At 38.0% G+C, this 27,929-nt stretch overlaps 1 protein-coding gene across 1 annotated transcript in view; it reads left to right on the plus strand.

Annotated features, from left to right (window-relative positions):
• The window catches only part of TP53BP1 (tumor protein p53 binding protein 1), a 127,288-nt gene that overhangs the window by 97,863 nt on the left and 1,496 nt on the right, over positions 1-27,929 (plus strand). Inside the window, exons 19-27 of the mRNA XM_044660015.1 lie at positions 10,619-10,771; positions 15,333-15,610; positions 16,587-16,736; positions 17,027-17,457; positions 19,739-19,930; positions 20,329-20,547; positions 21,920-22,135; positions 25,373-25,467; positions 25,974-26,173. Coding sequence (XP_044515950.1) covers positions 10,619-10,771; positions 15,333-15,610; positions 16,587-16,736; positions 17,027-17,457; positions 19,739-19,930; positions 20,329-20,547; positions 21,920-22,135; positions 25,373-25,467; positions 25,974-26,173 — 1,934 coding nt within the window. The remainder of the gene's footprint in view (positions 1-10,618; positions 10,772-15,332; positions 15,611-16,586; positions 16,737-17,026; positions 17,458-19,738; positions 19,931-20,328; positions 20,548-21,919; positions 22,136-25,372; positions 25,468-25,973; positions 26,174-27,929) is intronic.

Here is a 27,929-nt window from a genome sequence, read left to right on the forward strand (position 1 = left end):
GGATAGGGCTTGAGATGTTGATCTAGACCCAATCTCTCCCATACTGTTTTCCAGTTTTCCCAGCAGTTTTTATCAAATAGTGAGTTTTTGTCCCAAAAACTGGGCTCTTTGGGTTTATCATTAACTGTCTTCCTGAGGTCTCTTGCCCCAAGTCTATTCCAGTTATCTTCCCTTCTGTCTCTTTGCCAGTACCATATTGTTTTGATGACTGCTGCTTTATAGTACAGTTTAAGATCTGGTACTGCTGGGCCACCTTCCTTCACATTTGTTTTTCATTATTTCCCTTGATATTCTTGATCTTTTGTTTTTTCAAATGAACTTTGTTATAGTTTTTTCTAATTCAGTAAAAAAGTTTTTTTGGTAGTTTGATAGGTATGGCACTGAATAAGTAAATTAATTTGGGAAGGATGGTCATTTTTATTATGTTATCTCATCCTACCCATAAGCAATTAATGTTTTCCCAATTGTTTAGATCTAGTTTTGATTGTGTACAAAGTGTTTTGTAGTTGTATTCATATAATTCTTGTGTTTGTCTTGGCAGATAGATTCCAAAGCATTTTATATTGTCTAGGGTGATTTTAAATGGAATTTCTCTTTATAAATCTTGCTTCTGAGATGTGTTGGAAATATATAGAAATGCTGATGATTTATGTGGGTTTATTTTGTATCCTCCAACTTTGCTAAAGATGCTGATTGTTTCCACTAGCTTTTTAGTTGATTCTCTAGGATTTTTTAAGTGGACCATCATATCATCGGCAAAGAGTGATAGCTTAGTCTCCTCATTGCCTATTTTAATACTTTCAGTTTCTTTTTCTTCTCTAATTGCCACTGCTAGTGTTTCTAGAACAATGTTAAGCTTTTTCTTTTTTTCTTTCTGTGTAAACTTTTTCTAGATCTATTTCCTCAATGACAGAGAGATTCAATATGAGTTCAGGACCCTGTTCTGCAATACATCTAGCTGTACATCAACTCTGTGATTTCCTCTGACTATAAAATCGGTATTCAGTGTATGGGCCTTGCAGTGAAACACTGCCAATTCTTTAGGAAGTTGTATAGCTTGCAGTAGCTCATGAATTATCTCTTCATTAGCCACTGTTCTACCAGATGATATTAGGAAACCACACTGAAAGCCATAAAGAACCAATGGCATGACATATGCCAAAAGCATATTTAGAATTCGTGTATATGGTGGCTTTTTGGTCTTTGGCAATTTCACAGGACTTTTTCAAGGGAATTAATTCTGTAGCTTGAGCCCTAAGGTTTCTAGGTAGTGAAGCAAACCGTAGAGTCTCAAACTTGCTAACTACAGCTGCACTCATGTATCTTATACCTTCGTTCATATATGATGAACCATCTGTGAACAATATCAGTCATGGTACGTTAGGGGTGTTCCTGAGTCTTGGTTAGCTGCACTACCATCTCACAGTCATGTAATGGTTCCCCTTATGTAGGTAAATCAGGTAAAGGAGTAGTTGGGTTTAAGCTATTGCATCTTTTTTCATTTCCCAATAAAACTATCTCATACTTTGCTGATCAGAGAAGGCTTGTGTCCTGTGCCTTAACATGAGTGACTCAACTTCATAAGGACACATAACTGTCAGAGGACACCCTCACACAAGGTCTGCTGCTTTTGTAACTAGCAGGACTATGGCTGCAACTCCCCAGCCGCTTGGAGGAGCGCTGGCAATGATGGGATCTAACTGCCTTGAATAATAAGCTACAGGTCTTTGTAAAGGTCCGAAACTCAGGGTGAGCACACCAGAAGCTATACTCCTTCACTCGTGGACATGGAGAGTGAATGATTTTGAATAGTCAGGAATTCCTAATGTAGGGGCAGATAGAATTGCTTCCTTTAGTTTTGCAGTTGCCTGGAGATGTTCTGGTTTTAACTTTAGTGACTCTCACTATCTCTTGTCAGTTCTGTCAGTGGCTTTGTTATCTCCCCATACCCAGCAATCCATTGTCTGCAAAATCCCATGGTACCTAGTATTTCCCTGCATGGTTTCTTGGTCTTAGGGGCACTGAGCTTTTGTATGTCTGCTATTCTCTTTTGGGAAATGTATCTAGATCCTTCTGACAACACAAATCCAAGATATTTTACTCTTGGTAGACACCACTGCACTTTTGATTTTGATATTTTGTGTCCCCTCTTATACAATTCCGTCAAAAGATGTTTGCTATCACGCTGACATGCTTTGGTTGTTGGTGAGGCCAGAAGCAAGTCATCCACGAAATGAATCAACCTATTTTTCTTAAAATGAATGTTCACAAGGTCTTGAGTCAAAATTTGGGAGAAGAGTGAAGGACTTTTGCAGAATCCCTGGGGCAGACGGCGCCAAGTCATGTGTGTCCCTTTCCACGTGAATGCCAAAATTTTTTGGGGAAACCTTGTGGATTGGAATAAAAAAGAAAGTAGAGCACAAGTCTCCCACGGTATAATATTTTGCCTGACTGGAAATAGCAGATATTATTGTTACTGTACTTGGTACAATAGGGTACTTTTAAACCAACATGATTATTGACTACTGTAAGATCTTGCATAAGCAATAGATGACTTTGCCATTTGCATCCATTTTGGGCTTTTTTACAGGCAATATGGGGGTTTTGTATTCATAGATACACAGGGTACTAGTATTCCATTCTGTAATAGGTACTTTATTATTGGGATTATTCCTTCAATTGCCTCTTTACTCAGTGGGTATTGTGGGATAGCTGGTGGTGGACTTTATTCAGTTGCAATCTTAACAAGGACCACTGATTTTTAAAAACCCTACATATGTGTAACTGGTGGCCCATAAATCTTCTGGGATATCTGTTGATATCTGGTAGATATGATTCCCTTCTCCCTCTTTATCTACTTCATCTAAAATCAACATGGGAATAAGTTCAGAGATTCCTCAGGTAGTTCCAGGGACATGTCTCCAGTTGGGGTACACACTATTGTTGCCCTTAGTTTACATAAAAGATCTCTAACCACAAGGTTCATTGGGGATTTCAGCATAAGTAAGAAAGAATGTTCCACTTTAAGAGGTCCTAAAAATACCATTCTTTTTTTTTTTTTTTAACCCTTACCTTCTGTCCTAGAGTCAATACTGTGTATTGGCTCCAAGGCAGAAGAGTGGTAAGGGTAGGCAATGGGGGTCAAGTGACTTGCCCAGGGTCACACAACTGGGAAGTGTTTGAGGCCAGATTTGAACCTAGGACCTCCCGTCTCTAGGCCTGGTTCTCAATTCACGTAGCTATCCAGCTGCTGCCCTAAAGATGCCATTCTTGATGGTAACTTTTTCACTATTCAGGGTTTCCCTGATACACCCACAACTTGCATAGTTCCCACTGCTTTACACTCATCAGGAGATTTTTACAACAGATTTTGTAGCCCTAGTATCCAGCATATAGTTGTACAGATGGCCCCCCACTTTTAGTGTGACATGGGGTTCAGTATTGTTTTGTGGGGAGTGGACCAGGATTACAGGTGCTAATACATTATAATCAGGAAAACTAAATTCTTGTTCCTGTCCTTCACTCACTATATTATTATTATTTTCTTCCCTTGTTTCATTTTGTAAATTCACTAATCTGTTTCCAAAAATCCATTTTCTATACAGTTAGTTCCACTCCCCTCAGAAAACTTTCATAAGGCAGCTATTGCTCCATGGGGTCCCTTCTGTACATCAATTTTTTGGGGGTTACCTGAGACTGCATAGTTTCCATGTCTGGGGCTTGTGCAGACCCTTGGAAAAACCTGTCATTAAATTGGTTTGAGTAATTTGGTCTTCCATAACCATATACATTGTTGTAGTTGTTATACCCTAAGTTTCTAAATCTAGTGCCCCTGTAATTATTGAAACCTCTGCCTCGGTTTCCCCTATAATTTCCACCACAATTTCTAAAATTCTGCTGAAATACCTGCCTCCCTGATCAGCAGTCCCTCATCATGTGATCAGGTCTCCCACACAAATAGCAATGAGGAGTTTGGTTGTTGAACCCTCTTGAATTATATTATACTCTGACCTAGGTGGTCTGTATTCCCTGACCACTGCTACTGTTTTTTCTTGCAAATCATTGTTATTCAGTTTTTACTTAAGTTCTTTAACCTCCCTTTTCAAATCCTGTATTATCCCATTCTTTTTATCCTCCTGTTTGTCTTTATCATTTTGAAAAACATAAGTAGCAGCTGTTCTTAACTCATCCAGTTGCATTTCATCCCACTTGGGGCAGTTTGACCTAAAATAATCCTGGACCACAGGGTATGCATTCTTTACGAATTGTCATCTAATATGGCTGACATTGCTATCATGACAAATATCCAGGCCAATCCAACGTTCTGCTAAGTCAATCACCCTATCCAGGAAAGTGGATGGTGTCTCTCCCACTTTCTGCCTGATGCCTTCAAATTTGAAGCATGTCCCTGGTCTTTTGGAACAGTACTTCAGTGTTTGTATAATGGCCTCCTTGCTCTTACTAATTCTCTATACCCCGCAAAAGAATTTGCCTCCCAATTGCGGGATTTATATTTGTGTCATTAATAATCTTCTGTTTTTCTCTCTTTGTCAAAAGTTCATCCAAACGAATATCAAAATCCAAGTAATTCAGGTCATACTGTTTAACTAGTTTTTAAAATTTCTTCACCACTGCAATTGGTTCCTCCTCAAAGTTTGGAATACCTTTTTAAAAAGAGTCTGTGTCTGATTGGGAGAATCCCTTGTGCAATCTTAAATTTAGTGTTTGCTGGTTGGGGGTTAATATTGGCACTTCCCTCAATAGAAACAAATTCGCCTGAGTACTTTCTAGTGCTTTGGTTTCTTTTTCTAGCTTGGTTGCCCCTTGTGCCTTAACTAATTCTTCCTTCTCTGTGTCAATCCTATTAAACTTGCTTTCCATATAAGTGACCCTTAATTTTAGTTCATTAACTACTATGCTCTTTACAATTAGCATTTTCCATTAGGTAAAGAGGAAGAAACTCATTTGCTTTATTATACCCAGGATTAGTAGGAAGCATGACATTGCTGGCAGGTTATACAATGATATCAAGGAGTGTTATAGATAAGAGAGCCATTAAACATTTCAATATCCCTATCCCTTTGATGTATAATGGGATAGTGGTTAAAAAAGTCTAGGTAAAAAAAGTCAAATCAAAAAAATACAGGCACATTTTTTTTGTGAGGCTGCCCTGCAAACTGCTTTGTTGTGCCTTTGTTAGGAAAAGCTCCCCCTAGAGGAAACTGTATTGGAACTACAGAGTAAAAAAGTTTTCCTTTTGAATTCTGAGGCTTAGCCTTTTCACAATGACTGACAGTTGAGGCCTAGCTGTTTGGCTAGAAACAACTACCTTTTTGAAAAGTTAAATTTTATCAAGTTCATCCTATTCAGCTTGTCAGACTGTAGGGATAATATTGAATCTGTATCTGTATTTGTATAGTCTCTTCTTATTTGTTGGTAAAAAGACCAGTTGATTGTCTGTTGAAGGCGAGCCTTGTTAACTGAAGATGAGCAGTTGGTAGGTTCATGGGCCTAGTAAATAGACTGGCTGTAAAAAGTCTCAGAGACAGATATATAAAATAACCCTATTTATTAAAACTTAAAAAGGTTTAAAGGGTTGTAGGAAAGGTAAAAAGTTTAATAGGATTTATCTCTAATACTAATGGGGTACTACCTCACAATTACACCCAATTCAAGGGCTGTCACGGGTCCCGCTTCCATCTAGTAAACCAGACCTGCCCTTACTCCTTATCTCCAGCTTATAAGCCAATTACCACCTAAGTAAAACCTATTTCTAATACCTTTGTAAATTTATATATGTCTTAAAAAAATATTGTCCAAAGATGTTATTTCTGCAACTGCTATACTGCCAGCCTAGCCAAAAGTTGGTTCTGGTCGAGGCAGGAATGGCTACCCAACTGGATAGGCCAAAGCCTGCTTTCTCACAGATATCAGAGAAAAAGATCATCTTTTCTTCTTTCAGTCAGTCTTTTCACTTCAGCCATTGCTAAACAGTCACCTCTCCCTTCCCAAACTGCCAATCTGTTATTCCCAAAGGTTTCACAGGGAATTTGCCAGAGAGCTAAGAGAAAACTGCCTTCTGGACCTTGCTTAGTCTAGAGAGCTCAGAGAGAGAGTACAGAGCAACAGTTGGAAACCTCCAACTCTTATATACACCTGAGAATTCTAGCAATTCAAATGGGTAACTATTCTGCAACTTAATGAGGTTGCCTGGGGAGGTCATAGGAAGTTAAGTGACTTACCTCATGTCAGATAGCCAATAATTATCAGAGGTAAAACAGTGGCCTTTCTGACTCAGGTCAGCTTTTTGTGTAGTATGCCACACTGCCCCATTTCTTATAAATAATGGTAGACTTGATCTTTACTTTAACTACAGAGCAGTCATCTGAATGTCTGGAAACCTGATTTCTAATCTCAGTTTTGTGACTGATTCATCCTTTTAATATATATATTTTTTTTAACTCTTACCTTCCATCTTAAAAAAACAGTGTATTAGTTCTAAGGCAGAAGAGTGGTAAGGGCTAGGCAATCGGGGTTGAGTGACTTGTGATGTAAATGAAAGTAAGGAGGGGTTGAAATAATATAAGTAAACGAGTTAAAATGAGCCCCTCACCACATTGGGGAAAAGTGGGGAAAGAGGGTTGTCAGTTAGATCTGTCAACTGACGATAGGGAACTGAACAGTCAATCACAAGTAATAACATTTAGCTGGGGATAACAAATAAGATAATGACAACTACTAAATACCAGGGAAAGTAACACAGTGGGTCTAATGTATCAACCAGTTATCCGGGAAAGGACTTACACAGGCAGGATTGTACATCTAAACTGTTTAATAAATAAGTGGGATGGGGAGTGAAGGGAAGTAGGAAAACTGCCACTAAGGTCTAGTGATAACTACAAGGGAATAGAGAGATGGACACAGACTACACTGAACTAAGTCTATGAACACACTGCCTAAAAGCAAGGCAGTCTGGCTTGACAGGGTTAAGGGGATCTCACGAAGATATCCTTCGTTGTTCTTAGGATGTCATAGCTGATCACAGGAAATCAGGATACACAGTAAGATAAAATCCAGGGGTGAAGAGAGGGAGATGGGAGAATCTGTGTGTGTCTACCACACCAGAGAAATCCACTTCTCAACCTACAACTTTACTGGTCTTGATAGAAGATGTACTGTCCACATCCAAGGAAACAACTCCAGAGTATTTAGTCCCCAAAAGACACAGGCTCACACTGACAGCTGCTGCAAAGCCAATTGCTACGGGAGTCACTGTGTGAGTCCCTGTGGCAAGATTCTAAGTTCTCTTGCCAGCCAAGACTGCTCTTTCTGCTAGCTAACTAAGATAAATCCTGTTTCTCTATAATACTTGCCCAGGATCACATAGCTAGGAAGTTTCTGAGACCAGATTTGAACCCAGGATCTCCCATCTCTGGGCCTGGCTTTAAATCCACTAAGCCACTAGCTGCCCCTTCCCTTTACTCTTTTAATACCTTTTGTACAGTAGTAAAATCAAAGACATCAAAACTTTTAATACTGTTCATTGTGGGTAAGACTTGGGTTTGTTTCAGTGGAAATTAACTTGTTCCTATAGTTCTTAAATTTGAGGCCCCTGGAACTAAGATTTCCCTGCATTTAAAGGAGTGTTTTCTTTGACATTGCTCTTGTCCCCTTCATTTGTGAACAAGAATTAAACTGTGCTCTCATACAGGCTTTTTTTCAGAGGGGTATTTGTGAAGAGAAAGCAACATTAGTTTTTCTGTCTGTTTTTTCCTCTTTTTTTCTCTCACCTGTTTTTATGCTGATGTTAGTTTTTCCCATTGTATGGCTTTGGTAATTGTACAAACTGCTTAAATAGCCATTTAATTGCATTTACGGAATGAACACATGCTATGGGGTCTTTTTTTACTTACACTTTTATATTCTTGTGACAATCCTGGCATATAGTTATACCATGTAGAAGTGTGTTAGTATGGTTAGAGCATTGGACTTGGTTCAATAAGTCTAGTTCAAACCTTGCTTCAGATACTTGGTAGGTCTGTGAATTTGAGCAAGTCACTTAGCCTTGTTTAGCTTCAATTTTATCTTCTATAGAATGGAGATAATAATAGTACCTGTCTCCTGTAGTTGTGGTGAGGATCAAATGCATTGATAAATATAAAATGCAAACCTTAAAACTGCAAATGCCAGCTATTATTGTTATCACCTGTTATCTCATGCCTATGAATAATATGTTGAAATTTAAGTCTTTGTGTTGGAATCTTTCTTAGATTTTTTAGGGACCGTAGCCTTTTTTTTTTTTTTAAACCCTTGTATTTCGGTGTATTTTCTCATAGGTGGAAGAGTGGTAAGGGTGGGCAATGGGGGTCAAGTGACTTGCCCAGGGTCACACAGCTGGGAAGTGGCTGAGGCTGGGTTTTGAACCTAGGACCTCTTGTCTCTAGGCCTGACTCTCACTCCACTGAGCTACCCAGCTTCCCCCCCCCCCCCCCCCGTAGCCTTTTATTAACACATTTTCCCCACGTTAGCTATGAAGAGTAGAAAATATGAATTAATTTTATTCTACATTATTTCCCTCATGGATTTCATTTTCAGCAATATCAATAAGGGGACATATTATCAAGGCTTGGTTTGAGCAGCTGAAGATACATGTATAACTCTTTGAACTTTAGCAGGGTGATTTGCTTTGAACAAGTGTTTGATAAATCAGCAAGCATTAATATGCTTCTGTGTGCCAGGCACAGAGAGAGAGAGATACAAAGACAAAAGTTAAACAAGGCTGGCTCACAAGTAGCTAACATTCTAACAGGGAATGTCATGTTTAGGTATATTGGGATTGCAAAAGATACACAAAATAACTGTGGTTCAGAAGGTACTAGCAGCTGGAGGAACCAGAATAGTATTTGTGTAAAATGTGGTGTTTGTGCTCTGTTTTTAAAGAATGCCATGGATTCTGAGAAATAGAGAGATGAAAAGTGGGGAGGACAATCAATGCAAAAAGTATGGAGATGAGATATGTCATATTTGATAAACAGAGAGTAAGTCAGTTTGATTCAACTTAAGAGTCTTTAGAGGAGAGTGATGTGTAAGAAGGATGGAAAGGCAACCTGGGACCAGTTTTGTAAAGAGTCTTAAATGCCAGAGAAAATAGTTGGGGTTTATTGAGGTGTGTGTGTGTATGTTGAGTAGGTGAGGAGAGACAGTGACAGGATTGGAACTGTACTTCATGCAGAAATCATGCCAGCTGCTCTGTGTAGGATTTATGGGAATGGAGCAAGTTAGGGAGACCAATAGGAATCTGCTGTAAAAGTCTAAGGGGAAAGACTGGGATGATGAATATGAATGTAAGAGATATTGTAGAAGAAGTAATTATTAGTATGAAATAATGTAAGGTTTATAGTTAAGTGATTATTTGTTTGAATTCTTTAGTTTTTGTAGTTCTTTATGACATATTGAATTTTACAAATATATGTCAGAGGCTACAACTTACCAACTATCAGGATTCATAGTTAAAAGAACTCTTATCTAATAAATGTGGAAATGATCATAGGTTTGGAGCTGGAAGGAAAACTCAGACATCATCTAGTACTAACTCCCTTACTTTATATTATACATAAGGAAACTGAGGTTTCAGAGCTTAAATGACTTAAGGAAGTACAAATAGCTAGTGTCAGATCTGTGTTTGGAACCTAGGTCATTTGTCTTCAAAGCCCTGCTCTTTCTACAGCTCTACCAGTTACAACTTTGGTTATAACTTGGATCTTATTTCTCACCACAGAATTCATATTAAAAGGAAAGCTTCCGAATATAATGAATTTTGAAAAGTTGTTTTTTTTGCCTGAGTATAGGACTAGCTTCAACCTGGAGAGAACTAAATTAATGTAACAATTGAGGGAAAGCTTTCTTCCAGAACCAATATTTTGCTTATGTTCATAGTAGAATGGCAGGGTGGGGTTTAATTGAAAAAAAAATTTTTAACTAACAAAATTATAAAAGACAACAGTATGGCATAATATATAAGAACTGGCATTGGAATCAGAAAAATCCAGGTTGAGTTGCTTTTGATACATACCAGTTATGTGACCAGAGGCAAGTCCGTTTATATCTCAGTGCCTCAGGCACTTTCTCTGAGACTAAATTGCAAGTTGCAGCTTTGTATGTGTGTGCAGGAGGTTTATACATCACGAATTCCCTGCTTCAATGAAATCACAGAACAGGATATAATATGCCTTATTTACTAGCATGAACCAAATTTCAGTTGGTGTTTTCTTGTGTCAGCTTTCATAAAGGCCTAAGGTTTTATTTGAATTAATAATTATTTTTCTTTATGATAGAACTATAAACAAGATTCTTCATTGCTCAAAATTTGTAGACGTTAACCCAGGGCTTCAGGTGTAATGCATATAGGCAGCCTATCTATTGATTAGATTAAGTATGCAATATTTAAACCCTGGGAGAAATCTCATATCTGGTTCTAGTTGTAAGTAATCATTATAGTTTTACTGTGTTCTGATTTCATGAAACCTATTTAATTGGAATATTTTGAATTGGTTGGGTCATAGTCAAATCCATTTGTAGTAATATGTTCATTTCTCTTTTTGCTGTTTTAACATTATAGGGAGAAGAAGAATTTGACTTGCCTCAGCCTCCACCTGGCCAGGTCTTACATCGCCACATGCGAACTATCCGTGAAGTACGGACACTAATTACACGTGTTATCACTGATGTATATTATGTAGATGGTACAGAAGTGGACCGAAAGGTGACCGAGGTAATATAATACACTAGATGTGGGCGCCAAATTTCACTCAATAGACTGTGACCTGGATTTTAAAAAAAATTACTCATTATTTTTTTTGATTACTCTTATCTCTTCCCTGGGTCCCCTTTATCTAGGTATTGATACTTTGTTTTCTGCATGTTTGTATCAGAAAGAGAAAGAGTGAAGTAGCTCACAGATCTCCATGCAAGGCTAGAAGTTAGTAATTTCTATGTCTTGCCTAACTCTGATTTCCTATGTATCACTGGGCTTGTCAGTTAACCTCTTAGTAATATCTTTTCCTTTTTTGCAAAGTTGAGATTTAGAAATCACTAGAATGCTTTCTTATATGTTCAGTATTAAGGAGTAGTGAACTAAAAATACAATTTATAATTTTTATAAGATTTTAAAACCTTAGTATAAGATTATTGGATATGTCTATCTCTGTAATTTTGTTGATGAGAAAAGAGTACTGGTGTTGGGGAATGCACCAGATCACACAGGTAATAAGTTGAAAAGATGGAAATAGAACCCAATTCTTTTGACTCCAAATCTGGTAATACACTAGAATTTATATGCAGATTTTTAAAATTTCATTTACAGTTTTGCAAGGCATCTGTTGTAATTATAACGATTTACTACGATGTCTTGTGGGCTTGAATGTCGCATGGGGTCTCGGAATGAGATAGGAGTGAGGGTTACTGGAGAGTTAAAAGAATGACCCCTGTCACCAACATGCTCCTAACAATCTAGCTTTAATCCACCATGTTACTCTATCAACAGGCTTTAGGCTACTGCTTGCTCTCTCAGGCTCCTGCTCTACCAATCCCTCAACCAGAAGCAATACACATATTTACCTACTTTCTATCAAGATAGCTCATTACGGGAAGCAAATGGTCAACAAAAATAATTTTGACTAGAGCGGAGGGAGTTTTCTCTCTGCTTTCACATCATTATACTCAAGGTTATGTTGCTCTTTTCTCTGCACCCGTGTCTTTGTGAACTTACAGAATAGAGGAGAGAGAGTTGGGGGGTGGGATTTAACCCCTTGGTCCTTCACAATTGCCCAATCATGGAATCATAGATTTAGAGCTAGAATGGAGTTTAGAGGCCTTCAGGTGCAGTGCTCTCATTGAATAGATGAGGAAACTGGGCCTGGGAAGAGGTTAACTGATTTGTTCAGAGTTTCATAACTGTTAAAAGTATAAAGGTAGGATTTAAACCCTACTTGACTTACAAGGCTGATTCACCAGTTTCTTTCTCCAGCTTTGGATGTTGGGAATAAGTTCCTGGAGGTTTATGTTTTTGGAAGTTGACAGCTCGTTTTCAGAGTTGGTGTAATGTCTGAGTTTTTAATGATCATGTTTTGCCACTTGTTGCTCTGGTTAAAGTTACATACTGACCTGAGAGCTAGGACTGAAATTGGACACAGTGAAGGAATCATGTATTAGAACTTCTGTTGGTGAGTGATTCAGGACTGGAGAGATGAGGCAAGAGATATTTTTCCTTTTGTATCTAGTTTTTCAGCATAATTTTCAGTTTTTCTGGCTATTTTGGGAACCCATTAAGAGGACTATTATTGGGAAGTAATGCTTTTACCTGCAACTTTACCTCTAAAGGTGGTGAAACATACAAAACATCAAATATATAGGCATCTCTCATAATAACAATACCTCTCACATAGATTGCTTTAAGCTTTATAAGGTACTTTCCTCAGCTTTGAGAGATATTAGTGGTAGCGTTCTTATCCACACCATAGAGGTATGTTAATTCAGGCACAGAAGGGTCAAATGACTTAACCATACGCACATATAGTGAGTTTTAAAGCCAGAATCTATCTTCTTGGACTTTGTGTGTTGATGTTCCTGATGTTTAAATGTATATTACTCTTATTTGTGATTTTGAGTAATCTTTCATATGGTAGCTGATCATTTACATTTCTTCTGAAAACTATTTGCTCATAACATTTGATTACTTATTTTATGGGAGTGCCTTTTGGTCTTATGTACTTGAGCCAATTCATTGTATATTTTGAATTCTTTTTTGGATTTCAACTGTATGAGAAATTAACCTCTGCAGCTTGACTCACCTGGGATCACCCAGTCAGTTCACCTCATAGAACTTAGGTCTTCCTGAGCCCAAGGCCAGCTTTGTCTATGATACCATTTACTCTCTAGTATATATTATATCTGACTTGTAGAATTATTTAATGCAAACTTATGTTTGTAACCCCTCCCATACACACATACACAGTTGTGAAAGAGATTGGCTTCTGTTTTCTAAATTAGTACATATGACTTTTTTTTAGGTTGCCGATTCAGTTTAGGATGAATTTCTACTAATTGCCTTCTAATTTTTCCATCAATTCTTGTAGAATAGTGAGTTATTTATCTAGTAATTTGATTTCTTGGCTTTACTGAGTGCTAGGGAGATAAGTTTACTTATTTCTGGGTCTAGTTAGTGCCATTTATCTACCTTTCTCTTTTGAATTACCACCAAAAAAAGTTTTCAAGCTTACTTACAACATAGTTTATTATCTAATAATGCCTCTGTCCCCTTATTTCTTGCTTTTCCTTGTTATTTTCCATGAAGCTTCAGACCTTTTGTTATTTTGAATGAATATTGTTATTTTGTCTAGTTCCATAAAGAAACCACATGGTGATTTGAGTGATGTCACAACTTAGTGGGCACTGGCTCTGGTTCTGTTGTCTTTTTTTTTTTTTTAAACCCTTACTTTCTAGCCTAGTAATTACTATAGCACAGAAGAGCAAGGGCTAGGCCAGTGATTCCCAAAGTGGGCGCTACAGTTCCCTGGTGGGTGCTGCAGTGATCCACAGGTGCATTTATCTTTCCTATTAATTGCTATTAAAATTAAAAAAAAAATTAACTTCCTGGGGGCTAAGTAATATTTTTTCTGGAAAGGGGACGGTAGGCCAAAAAAGTTTGGGAACCACTGAGCTAGGCAAATGTAGTTAAGTGTCTTGCCTAGTCATACAACTTAGGAAGTGTCTGAGATTCATCTATTTCACTTAGATTGTCAGATTTATTAACATATAGTTGGGCAAAATAACTCCCAATACTACTACTATTATTATTTAAGCCCTTAACTTTTGTCTTAGAATCAATACTGTGTATTGGGTTCTAAGCCAGAAGAGGAGTAAGGGCTGAGCATTGAGGGTTAAGTGACTTGCCCAGGGTCACAAAGCTAGAAAGGGTCTGAGGCCAGATTTGAACTTGGGACCCCTTGTCCTCTAGGTCTGGCTCTCAATTCACTGAGCCACCTAGCTGTCCTCTCCCAATTATTATTGGAAGCTTTTTGATTGTCATATTTGTCTCACTTTGAGAATGAGGAAAGCCACACCCTCTTTTAGACTGATCACTTTAATTGATTCCTTCCTCTTTCTCATACTTGCTTTGGAAAATACGTACATCCAAGTCTAAGGAATTGTGGTGAAATGTAAATAACAGGACTTGGAAGCAAAAGACGTAGGTTTAAGCTTCAGCTCCATTTCTCTTTCTAGTACAATCCATCTTTTAGCTCTGAGCCTTATTTCTTCATCTGTAAAATGGAGATATTAATCCTTGCACTAGCTACCCATAATACTCGAAGTAGTGAACCTTAGAGTAATGTTTCCTATAGATCAGTGATTCCCAAAGTGGGCGCTAACGCCCCCTTGTGGGTGCTGCAGCGATCCAGGGAGGTGGTGATGGTCACAGGTGCATTTATCTTTCCTATTAATTGCTATTAAAATTTAAAAAAAATTAATTTCCAGGGGGCTAGGTAATATTTTTTCTGGAAAGGGGGCGGTAGGCCAAAAAAGTTTGGGAACCACTGCTATAGATGAAGCTTGTCATAGGTAAGAAAACAACATGAGTTATTTTAAGAACTTTTTTACCTCCTTTAGAGGTCAATGAGGCCTTGGGCAGCCAGAGGACGTACTCTCATACCATTTTATTTCCCCTTAGTATCACATAGTAAATTTGTCCCCATTGTCTTACCTTTAAACAAGGAGACTTAGAGATCATTTAAAACCTTTTAGATGAGAAAACTGAGGCACAATGGAGGTTGGTTGGTGACTTGACTTGAAAACTCTTATTTCTATTATCTTGTAATACTTCTGGTGTTACTGGAATAAGCTGGTCAGTTTCAAGATTATTTGTCTCCATTTTACAGCTAAAGAGATTGAGTTTTAAATGTGAGTTAATAGGTTATCAGGGATGACACAGCTGGCAAAGGGTGGAATTAGGTCTTAAGCTTAGGTCTTCTGACTCCAAGTTAAATATTTCATTGCCTTTAAGCCCACTGCCTTTTCATCAGACTCAAATATGCAAGTTTTCAACAATTTCTTGCTATAATTTAGCAACATTTGAGGTATGTCTTATAGGATAACAATCAGTTGTTTTGCTTATTACAGAAAAAACCTATGTACTATTGATGCAGCTTTTTAGGATTTATGTTTAGATTTCTCTTTTTGCCATTTCTAGGTTTTGCTATCATTCATTTTAACTTAATTTAACAGTTAAAATGCATTGCCTTAATTCCTCTTAGGTTTTTCTTTTTTCTTCCTTTTAGGAGGCTGAAGAACCAGTGGTAGAGTGTCAGGAATGTGAGACTGAAGTATCTCCATCACAAACTGGTGGCTCCTCAGGAGACCTAGGGGATATCAGTTCTTTTTCCTCCAAGGCATCCAGCTTGAACCGAATGTCAAGTGGAGCAAGCAGTGGCCTCTCAGCTGCACACAGCAGTAGCAGCTCAGGGAAAGGGACTGGACTCCTCAAAGGGAAAACAAGTGGGCCAGAACCTGCAGATTTTGCCTTACCCAGCACGCGAGGAGGCCCAGGAAAACTGAGGTGCAGACATTGTATCCAGAGGGAGAAACATGGGTTGAGAGAGGGAGGGTGAGGTGGAAACATTTAACTTAATAAGGAAAAGGGAATAATGGGACTTGTAGATGGAAAACTAGAAAGATCTTTGCCAGACCCACAGTTTAAATCAGTGCGCTTGTGTTGTTACATTAGGTGATTCTTATTTAGGGTATTTTTAGCTGTTCAGTTAGGAGACTCCTGGAGGCTCACTACTACTGTGAAGCTGCAGGCTGTTTTTAAAGTAACTTCCCTTATTAGACTAGAGACCCCAGTGGACTCCTGGTGGCAAGGAATGGGAGATATGTGAATATTAGCAATGTTGGGGTTGTGTTATTCCCATGCCTCTCTCCCTGCTTCTTAGGAACCACTTTGGAAACTACAGGATCATTTAGACTAAGAAGTAGAAGGGACCTTAAAGATTATAGACTTCAAACCACTAATTTTGCAGATGAGGAAACTGAGGCCTTTGAGAGATTAGCTTGTTTGCCCAAGTTCATTCAAATAGTAGGTAACAGAGTGAGAATTGAAACCCAGGTTCTCTGATCCAGACCCTTTCCCCACTATATACCATGCTCTCTTTCTCAATTCTAAAATCCATTATTTTTACTAGGAGTGCAACAGAGATTTGGGTTGGTGACTCCACACTGGTTCTTTACTCTCTGATGCAGATAATGGAAGAGAAGATAGGGCAGAGTAGAAGTGGGTTTACTAAATTTGATGGTTATACCCAGAATTTTATTAGGGAGCATTTGGCTTTATCATAGAGATGGAGAAAATCCTTCTTAACCCATGCCCTCTTCATGACTGAGATTTGATATAGCTTATTATTGGTATTGAGGGCTAATATATGTTGGCCTGGCATGTAACCTAGCATATGTAGAAAAAAGCTTTGGAGGTTTTGAGACTTTGAGAAAGAATTCCCTAATATATGCTCTCTGACTAACCTACCTTCATTCTATAGTCCTAGAAAAGGGGTCACTCAGGTAGGGGCACCTGTGTGTGAGGAGGATGGTGATGCAGGCCTTGGCATCAAACAGGGAGGAAAAACTCCAGTTACACCTCGTGGCAGAGGACGAAGGGGCCGTCCACCTTCTCGGACAACGGGAACCAGGTATTTGGGTAGTGTGGAATGTACTTAATTGGCTTGTTCATAAAAATAGGAGAAGGATAGAGTAAAAAGAGGAAGTCAAAGTATATGGGTTACCAGCAGGGAAAAGGGGGCACACTTTGAGTTGCATGATGTGGCTAAGATTAAGAACACTTGAAAGATCAGACTTATGACTGTTGAGATCATTGGCTGATCATTCATCCCATTCTCTAAATTAGAAGAATTAGGAGTCACTGTGTATGTGTTTTTCATCTTAGTCTTACTAAGTCTCACATTCTACATTTCCTTTTCAGAGAAACAGCTTTGCCTAGCCCTGTTGGTGTGGAGGATATCTCAACAAGTGTCTCGCCAGATGATAAACCCTTCACCCGTATTGTACCCCGTATTCCAGATGCCAACAAACGAGCAGATGGTGGTACTGCAATCTTACGCCGTAGTGACTCTCCAGAGATTCCTTTGCAGGTCGTTGCTGGCCCTTCTGATGGCCTAGACTCCTCTTCTTCAGGAAACAGCTTTGTAGGCCTCCGAGTTGTAGCCAAGTGGTCCTCCAATGGCTATTTTTATTCTGGGAAAATAACACGAGATGTTGGAGCTGGGAAATATAAGCTGCTTTTTGATGATGGCTACGAGTGTGATGTATTGGGCAAAGACATTCTGTTGTGTGACCCAATCCCACTGGAGACAGAAGTGACAGCCCTTTCGGAGGATGAGTATTTCAGTGCAGGTAATGAAAGGAGCAAAGTTTTTAACAGTTCATTGTGTCCCTTGGATATTCTGGGTCCTTTCATCAGTTACTGAAAAGTTACCCCAATCTAACCACTCACTATGTTGAGATCAGAAATTTTATTTGCCCCAAACTAGCTACTCTGATTACTTCATTTTTGACTTGTCTGTTTTGATGGAACCAGGTAGATAAATGCAGCAGAAACAAATCTAATAACTGCAGTTAGGAAAAAGTCACACTTCTACCTCTGTATGTGCACATGGTGCATATACTTCCAGGCTTCTCTGGTTCACAGAACAGGATATAACTTTTTGAAGGAACAGGTTTATTTTGTGCATTTCATTGTTCCTGCTTTGTGGATTAGCCTGATATTAATATGTCATTGTTCAGTTTGTTACTTAGAACCATTTTTGCCTTCCCCAGAGTTTTTCTTTTCCTTTAGATAAAGGGGGAAAAAATTACTTTGTTTCTGAGAATCCAGGCAATAGTCTTCTTTTTTTTTTTGATTAGGAGTCTTTTCTTTAGAGTTCTTATTGTCTGCACTTTTCAAAAGAAAAAGCTTCTTCACCCTAGAGTTCTTGTTGGCAAGGCTATTAATGGTACCTAGTAAGAGTTCTTTTTTTTTTTTTTTTTTGTCCTGTGATTGAATTCCATATATATGTAAAAAAATGAATACCAAAAATTTGGTTCAAATTATGTACCAAATTCTGAACACTTTGTTTTAGGTAAGAAAACTATTTCTTAAAGTTCCATATTTAGCTCTTTGAACACCAAAGTTATAGATCTTCTTATGTCCAGAATGAATGCTGGAGAAAATAGCTTATTTTTATCCATTTGAGTTCTTAAAATTATTTCTAAAAGTCATTCCAGTAGCTTGTTTAATTCTTGTTTCTTTTTAAGACTATCAATAGTCACTCTTAAAACAATTCTTGGCTTTCTTGTGTTTCTTTTGAGTCTTGTGATTTCTTCTTGTATTGAGTTCTATAGTTTGGTGAGGCCCAGAATGAATTATAACAAAGAGAGGCCAAGCATAAGGGATGAGTGAAATTTATGACAGAGGGCAGAACTGAGTCTTCCTTTCTCTTTTCTATTCTTTTTTACATTTGTCTGAAGACTATGCTAGAGGATTAGAAATAATTATATATATATATATATATATTATAATAAGTAATGTTAGAAATAAGATTTTTTTCAATTCTATAATTTAACATAGGCTTGTAGAATAGAACAAAATGCATTCTTCTGATTGTAGGTTTTGAGGGTACAGTGGTGATTTCCTTAATTTTTTTTAAAGCATCTTGTCCAATTAACTTAAAAAATTCCTCACCTTCTGTCTTGGAATCAATACTTTTTTAAAACAATGTATTGTTTTAAAGGCAGAAGAGTGGTAGGGGATAAGTAATGGACATTAAGTGACTTGCCCAGTGTCACATAGCTAGGTAGTGTCTGAGGTTAGGTTTGAACCAAGGACCTCCTGTCTCTATGCCTGGATCTCAATCCACTGAGCTACCTCACTGCCCTTTTTTAACTTTTTAATATCAAAACAACCCAGCAAGGTTGGCAATACTTATTGACTTACTACTGATAGGAGTAGGATTATTATGAGGTTGGGGAGTGCTCAACATTTCAAAAAGCCATATTGTGATAGAATCAAGCTTAGAACCCAAGTTTACTAAATTCTAGACCAATTCTATTCATATAGTCATGTATTCATTCTTTGGTCTAAGAAGGTACCTTAAGAGATTGGGTCAGACCAGTGAGGCTAAGTGGAATGATAGAGGAGCAGAAAGGAAAGACATTTCAGCTTCATCTCAGTTTGTCTTAGTTTCTCCTTCTCTGTTTTCTCTGTGGTTTCTTAAGATGCCCACACTCTATATCTGAATGCAAGAACTATTGTGTGCTTCCCAAAGAAACCAAGTCCGAAAGGATTAATGAGTTATAGCTATTTTTTATGGTACATCAGAACTTTGAGAGAATTATTTGAATCACCAAAAAGTCAAGAATACTGAGTTGGAAAAGAACTTTAATAGCTCTCATACAAGGATCCTCTTTCTGAAACCCTAAAACAATCATTCCTTACCCCAACCACAGTGTAGTAGTTGAATGTATTCTGATTAGGAACACTCTAGTTATAACAGCAAGTGTTTAATTTTATCCCAACCTTGCAAGTGTCTGGACCATCTGGTTTAAACTCACTGGGCAGAACACAGAATGAACACAAGTATGGCTACATGGAATAATGTTATTAGCAACAGGTTCCCTTTATTGTCTTCCTTCCCAGGAGTGGTAAAAGGACACAGAAAAGAATCTGGGGAGTTATACTACAGTATCGAAAAAGAAGGCCAAAGGAAATGGTACAAGCGAATGGCAGTTATCCTGTCTTTGGAACAAGGAAACAAACTAAGAGAGCAATTCGGGCTGGGTCCATATGAACCAGTAACACCCCTCACTAAGGCAGCAGACATCAGCTTAGGTAAGCCATGTGTTCTTTGGACAGCTAATCTCAAGAGGTCTTATCAAACTTGTATTGGAATTAGAGACAAGGTTTTTTTTTGGTAGTGTGAGCAAAACTTCACTAATTTTGTTATTCTTATATCCATTTGTGACTGATCAGATGGAGATCAGGGCCATTTTCCTTGGCCACTGTCTATTTCTGTTCCCCTCCCAGGATCTTCCAGTAAATCTTTAGGGTTCTTCTTGCCTTCTCAGCTCAGCAAGAGATAAATAAAACAAATCTTCAGCCATGGAGATGTGAAACAAAAGATGTAATAATCCTAGAATGTGCTTTATGCTACAGTGAAAAGTGTTGGGAAGGGTTCAGGGTGCTTAATCTGTGAGAACTAGTTCATTTTCTGTCTTATTTGATTATAGATAATTTGGTGGAAGGTAAGCGGAAACGACGAAGTAACCTCAACTCTCCAAGCACCCCTACTACCTCCAGCAGCAGTGCTACTACCACCCCTCCACGTAAAGCCCTTGAAAGCCCTCGAGTCTCCATGGGTCTGCTTTCTGGCAAGAGGAAACTGATATGCTCTGAAGAAGAACGTTCTCCTGCCAAGCGAGGCCGCAAGTCTACCACAATAAAACCTGGTAAACTTTCTTCCTTCATATTACTCCAGATTCTTATATGACATGCAAAGGGAAGGATTCTTGGCAAAATTTAATGAAAGTATTGAAAATAGTAGTGTTAATTATGTGGCCTTCAGTGCCATTTACATTCAGCTATTCAAAGTATAAAATACTTTCATATAGTCTCCCATTTTAGGGCACTTTAACTCATTGAAGAGTTAATCACTCCCTTCTTACCCCCTCACCTCAATATTCTAGGTAGAGCAATGTAAAAAGGGTATATCTGAAATGGTTAAAAAGTTTTGTACCCTCTAAAAGGAGATGGGAGAGGAGAGGTCAGGGAGAAGAATGAGGGTTGACTCTGGGCAAGATTTAGGAGATGAAGTTAGTCTTTTTTTTACTTTCTCATGATATGTGTACTTCTTGATGTCTCATTTGCCCTCAAAACCTGGAACATCATTACCTTCATGATATCCATTGACTGTCTAGAACCTTTCCATTATGGCATCTTACATGGCTTTTACTAAATTCCATATTCCAAGGATATCTTTGAATCTCTTCACTCCCAGTGAATTCTTATTCCTTTAGTGTGGGAATTAGGAAAACAATTTGATTAAACTACATTATTAAATTCTATTAAAAACATAGCAATTTTTGTGCTCAGGATTGTTCCTTGTATCTTCATCATTTGAGTGTCAAAATGTCCCTAGAAGCAAGCTTCTCTAGCTCCCTATTTTATCTGAGGAAGAGGTAACTGTCATCTTAATTTTCATATGAGCTCTGCAGTCAGTTTTCCTGACAGAGATACCTATTTTTTTAAATTCCTGGAAAATTGAACAAAGGATGTTAAACAAATTTGCATATATCATAAGCCTTCAGCTAACAAGTTACTCCTCCCTCAGCTAGTAGAAACAGAAACAAAGCAGACACTGAATTTTGGAAATAACATAGTGGTTCTCTAGACTAGGAGAGAGGGAATCAACCGATATTGCCCAGGGACGAAGATCTAATGACTCAACTCTTCCGCTAGCTAGTCCAATAAATGTTTGGTTTGGCTATGTAAAAATGTTAATTATTTTTGTGTACTTAAAAGATTTTTCATTTTATGCATGTTCTTGTATTAATTGATTTTATTGTGATTTTTGTTTAAAAACTAAATTATTTGTTTAGTCTATATAGTTGTTTTTGTTTTTTACTTATGTAACATGTTCAGAACTAAACAAAATAGAGTAGAATGTTGTATACTACTTTCATATTCAGGCAAGTAGGATATACTCAATTTAATGAACATTTATAAGTGCCTACTATGTGTAGAACACTGTATTCCTGGGTTCCTTGGCTCTAATACAAAGTTGAGGTTCTCTATGATAATGTATTTTTTGTTCTCAATCAGGTACAATGGGAGTAGGAGAGTTTGTGAGTCCATGCGAAAGTGGAGACCATGCTGGAGAGCCATTAGCTTTGGAAGACCAGAGGGGACCATTACCGCACAACAAGACCTTGTTTTTGGGCTATGCTTTTCTCCTCACCATGGCCACGGCCAATGATAAGCTAGCCAGCCGCTCTAAACTGCCAGATGGTCCTACGGGAAGCAGCGAGGAAGAGGAGGGTGAGACCACTGTCCTCATTTTCCAGGGAAATTTGTGGGGTTCTGACATAGCTTCACAGTTCCCTCTTTATTAAGCCTTTGGTTAGTCCCCTTTGTCATTATAGAGGCTCCAGAGCAAGTGTAGATTGATCCTGAATTAATGAATAGAGAAAAAGCAAATCTGCCTCTTTCTAAATAGTCTGACATCTTTCCTATACAAGATTTCAAGGCAAAGACCATAGCAAAACTGATGGAAGGGGGATAAAGGTGACTGTGGCTTTTCAGGGGACATCTGAGGGTGGGTAGGTGGTGGTCCCAGGTCTTTTGTCAAGTACTTTCAATAAGCAGTTTCTAGACATTTTTCATCTTTTCCATTTGACCACAAATTAAATGTGCAATTATGTTATAAGAATACCATGGGGAGTTAAGAAAAAGATTTGTTCCATACCATCAGAAAGTCTTGATTCTTAAGTCTCTTAAGAGGGAAGGAAGTCCAGGATAGATGTAAATATGAGTAACTGATAAAAACACACCAATCTATCCATTATGGCTAAGGTACAAACTTGTCTAAGGTGATGTTTAAACATTAGTTACAGATTTTTGGTTGATATTCACTCTTAGAAGAGCAAACTGTATTTGGCAGCATTGTCATGAAAGTAGCAACATTAATGGCCAGCAGATATATTAGCACTTCAAGGATATGTCTATAAACCCAGTTAATGAGCAAGCTTATTTATTTTTCTGAATATTTAACATTAGCCAGACCTCCCTGAACAATGTTAACCAAACATTAGCCAAAATTTGGACTTCCTATTAGAGATGTAGCCTAAATACCAGATATTCAGAGAAAGGAGAAAAATTTAAAGGAGGCCAGGATTTGTAGGAGACATCTAGAAAAACTACAGGAGATCACTTTAAAGACTCTGAAATACATTTTAGCAGAAAGATAAGAGATTGTGGTTGATTTTTTGGGGGGATTGGTGTTATGTTTAATAACTTGGAGCCTGGATAGGGCAAAGGCCCATTTAAGGGATAGAAAGTGAATGAGTTTTTCCTCCTAATGAGACTTGAGATATAATAGGTGAGGAAGTCTCTAGGGATACAGACTAGGCATAAAGTTTTTAAGTCAATTATACATTTTAATTTGATTCTGTAGGTAAGGTAATTTGTCTTCTGAAAAGGGAACATTGACATTTGGGGCCCCATTTTTCTTTACCTTCATAATATTTCCAGGCCTTGTTCTCATTCACACCATTTTCTCCATTCTTCCTTCTCTGTCTCCCATTCTTAAGGATTTTGATGATAAAAGTCCCCATTTCATCGTCCCCAATTTCATGCACTATAATCATGAAACATCATTGATGCCCAAATAACTGGACACTGAGAAGGGAAGGGACATGTGGTCATCCTGGGGAGTTACATGGGGTGGTTTTTCAAAATGGTTAAGAGGTAGAACCGTTCAGAATCTATTCAGTCTTTGGTTGCACCCCATCAGGTAGGGCAAATTATATCTTCAAATAGACATTGCCTCCATAATAAGTGGGACAAATTTGTGAAGTAAATGAGATAATACAGTTGAGAGTTAAAACCTAAGTAGGCACAGAGTATAAATGACTAGGCAAGCTTATAACAAAACAAAATTGAAATTATTGATGTACCACAAATTAAGTCAGTATGATACTCTATTGTATTGACAGATACTTCCTCCCCCTTAGTGTTGGGTCAGACCTTTATATAACGTCCTTAAGCTTGATGTTTATTTTAAGAGGGATATAGAATAGCTACAGTCTTAAAAGAGAAATAATTAGTAGAATAGCAAATTAGATATTTGAGAATATTCTAAATAGGTTGGGGTATTAAATGTAAATACTGGCTCAGGAGATGGTACAGGAAGCAGGGAAGGGAGGCCTGCGTCTCTTATTTTCTGCTGGAGTGCTGTTTTATATTTAACATAGAGTAGCAGAGAGAATACTATACCCAGCTTTTGAATACCTGGGTTCAATTTTTAACTCTCCTACTTATTAGCTGTGTGGCCTTAGGCAATTAACATTTGTGCCTTAGTTTCTTCTTCTCTAAGATGAAGATAAGACCTAACTGTGTCCCTCACAGTGTTTGTTGTGAGGAAGGCACTTTATAAACTTAAAACCATTTATATATATATATGTACATATATATATATATATAAAATATGAGCTATTGCTACTATAGGATAAGGGGATTATTTCTGGAAATTTTTGATGGGAAGGGTGGAGGGTTGAAATAGAAAATCATGCACTGGATTGGGGTTATTTGTTTACATTAAAACTTCAATTAATCAGAATCCAGTTGGCTAGAAGCCTTAACCAGAATTTTCTCTCTCATTTGTCATTTTTATACTCCATTTATATTAGAGAGGAGTAAATATCCAAAAGAAAAAAAACTCTGATTAAGGATTTTGTTTAAAAAAAAAAAAGGTTTCAGGATATAACCTGGTATTAGTGACTATCATCTTTTATATCAACTTCAAGATTATATAACAATCATTGATATTCAGGATTCATCCTAATTTCTGTAATATCTAATTTATTAAGTAACAAGTTATATCTTACTATCCTCTACTAAGGCAGGACATTTGACTAATAATACATTTTAGAAGAATTTTTCAACAGTAGTTGAAAGAAAAAAATTTTTCTGGAAAATCCACAGAAATCAGAAAATTAAATTGAAATATCTCATCCCCTTTAAACATTTTGGTATATTGAAGTTTTAGTGTATATGGGAAAAAGAATGTGGATGAGGGGGAATTTGAAGGTTTATATAAAGAGAGTGCTGATCAGCTATTCTTCATCTCCACAGAGGACAGAACTAGAGGAAATGGGCTTAGTTTGCAGCAGGAGAGATTTAGGTTAGACATAAGGAAGAACTTCCTGACGGTAAGGGTTATTAAACATTGGAACAGACTACTCTGGGAAGTTGTGGGATTTCAATCCCTATAAACAGCCATTGTTTAGATGCAGGCTTGACTGGGAGGACTCTTGATGTTCCTTCCAGGCTTATCGTCCTATCTCCATTCCTTAACTATCCCACCACCCTTTCTTCTGGCAGCCTTTTCTAGCCTTCAAGAACTCTTATGATCCATGGGGAGGCCCTTGAACTGGCTTTGGAGACATCTGGGAAGTGGGGGAGTGGGTAGTAGGAAGCCAAGTGTAAAATTAGAGAGAACAAAGGGGAAGTTATGGGCAATAACTGGATTTTATTGGTTCCTCTTACTTGATGTAGAATTTTTGGAAACTCCCCCTTACAACAAGCAGTATACAGAATCCCAGCTCCGAGCAGGAGCTGGCTACATTCTTGAAGACTTCAATGAAGCCCAGGTGAGTGTTTTCTTCTGTATCTTCCTAGAATGGTGATGGTGAGAGAAAACTGCTCACTTCATGGGAGAGAGAGGTCAAGGGGAGGACCCAAGTGTGGTAACTATGTCCTGGGGAACTGCTATATGGCAGATGCAAGGAAAAAGAATGTTTAGGGTAGTAGAGAATAAAATTATGACTTAGAATACATAGAATGCCAGTGCTGGGAACAAAGAAGATGGGGGTTGAATTTGAAAGAAACTTCCACTCCACGTAGATTATTAGCTTGTAGACTGGTGTCTTAGGAATTTCTGTGTTAATTTCTGCTGGGATATTAGGGCATCCTGGAGGTTTGGTGAGCTGCATGAAAGGAAGATTATAGAGATTTCAGCAATAAGATGGGCTAAGCCACATTATTTACTATTTAGAGGGCTTCATCTTAGTTCCCTTCTAGTTTATTGGGACTTCATTTTAGGGACCATCTTAGAACAAAATCATTGAGCGTGCTGGATGAATTTTTTCCTTCCCAGTGTAATGTGGCCTATCAGTGTCTTTTGATTGCGGATCAGCATTGTCGAACTCGGAAGTACTTCTTGTGCCTTGCCAGTGGGATCCCTTGTGTGTCTCATGTCTGGGTCCATGACAGTTGCCATGCTAATCAGCTCCAGAATTATCGAAATTACTTGTTGCCAGCTGGGTACAGTCTCCAGGAACAGAGGATACTGGAATGGTAAGGACCCTAGAATTCATTTAGAATTCAGTAGGGATAGTATTATAGTAAATGTTCAAATGAGAGCCTAGGCCTTAAAGCAGTGCTATGTGTAATGATAAGCTTTGGATGAGAAAGGGCTATCCATTAGTCACTAAGCATTTATTAAGTGCTTATTGTGCCAAGCACAGGGTACAAAAGACAGTCTTTGTCTTGAAGGAGCTCATAATCTAATCGGAGAGACAACAAGCAAACAATAATGTATAGATGAGCCCTATACAGGATAAATAGGAAATAACTTTTTAATTTGAAATTTTTCATTTAATTAATTAATTTGGAATGTTTTTCCATGGTTGCATGATTCATGTTCTTTCCCTCCCCTCCTATAGCCAGTGAGCAATTCCCCTGGGTTTTACATGTGTCATTGATCAAGACCTGTTTCCATATTATTAATTAAATAAGAAATAATTAAAAGAAGGAAGACACCAGAATTTGAGGGGTTAGGAAAGGCTTTTTGTAGAAAGTGAGGCTTTAAAAACAAACAAGATTTTATATTTGTTTTAGAGGTAATAGGGAGTCATTGGAGTTTATTGTTTAGCAGAGGGATTATAGGAAAAGTACTTTAGTGGCTGGAAGATGGACAGACAGAGAAGGGAGAGACTGAAGCAGCCCTACCAATAGGCTATTATAATAGTCCAGATATGATGAGAGAACCTACAGCAAGGTGGTTGCAATGTTGGTGGAGAGGAGAAGACATAATTGAGAGAAGTTGCAGAAATGAAACCAGCAGACCCTAGCAACAGATTGCATATGGTGGGGTGAGAGATAATTAGGATTCCAGGATGCCTCCTAGGTTGAGAACCTCAGGGACTTGGAGGTGGTGTTACCTTCAAGGAATTGGGGTTGGGTGAAAAGGGTTTAGGTGGAAAGAAAATGAGTCATTTTAAACATGTGTTTAGTTTAATTTGTTTACTGTACATCCAGCTTGAGATGTCTGAAAGGCAATTGGAGATGAGAGACTGAAGGTGAACAGAGAGATTGGAGCAGGAGAGGTAGATTTGAATATTAACCAAGAGATGATAATTAAATCCATGCACACTATGAGATCACCAAGTGAATTAGGATAGAGGAAGAAAAGAAGTGGGACTTAGGACAGAATGCTGTGGGACATTTATCATTAGAGTGTGGCCTGGGTGAGGATCTAGCCAAAGAGTCTGAGACAGAGTTATCTGATAGGTAGAACAAGGAGAGTGATGTCTAAAGACCTAAAGAAAAGAAAGTACAAAGGAGAAAGTGATCAACAATGGCAATAGCTATAGAGGGGTTGGAAGAAAATAAGGAATGAGAAAAGGCCATTGGAATTGGCAATTAAGAGATCACTGGTAACTGGAGAGAGCTTTTCAGTGGATCAACATAGTTGGAAGCCAGATTGCAAGGGGTTAAAGAGAGAAAATGGAGGCACTCATAAAAGATCTGGTCAAGGATGAGCATATTTATAGGCAGTAGGAGTCAGAAGGAGAAACTGAAAATAAGTAATGGGAACGACAGAGGAGATAGAGCCTTTTAGAGGGAATGGGTTGGAATAGGATCTTTTGAACAAGTAGAAGAGGAGCAGAAGGGATCTGAGCAGAAGAGGTTCATAGTGAATGACTTCAATTTTTTCTGTAAAATATGAAGCAAGGTTCTCAATTTGAGAGAATGGGAAGACAGAGGAGTCATAGGAAGTTTGAGGAGGGATGAAAAGGTTCAGAAGAGCCACTATGGAGTGGGATAGTGA

This window comes from Gracilinanus agilis, chromosome 2 (assembly GCF_016433145.1).
Source record: "Gracilinanus agilis isolate LMUSP501 chromosome 2, AgileGrace, whole genome shotgun sequence".
Taxonomy (NCBI): domain Eukaryota; kingdom Metazoa; phylum Chordata; class Mammalia; order Didelphimorphia; family Didelphidae; genus Gracilinanus; species Gracilinanus agilis.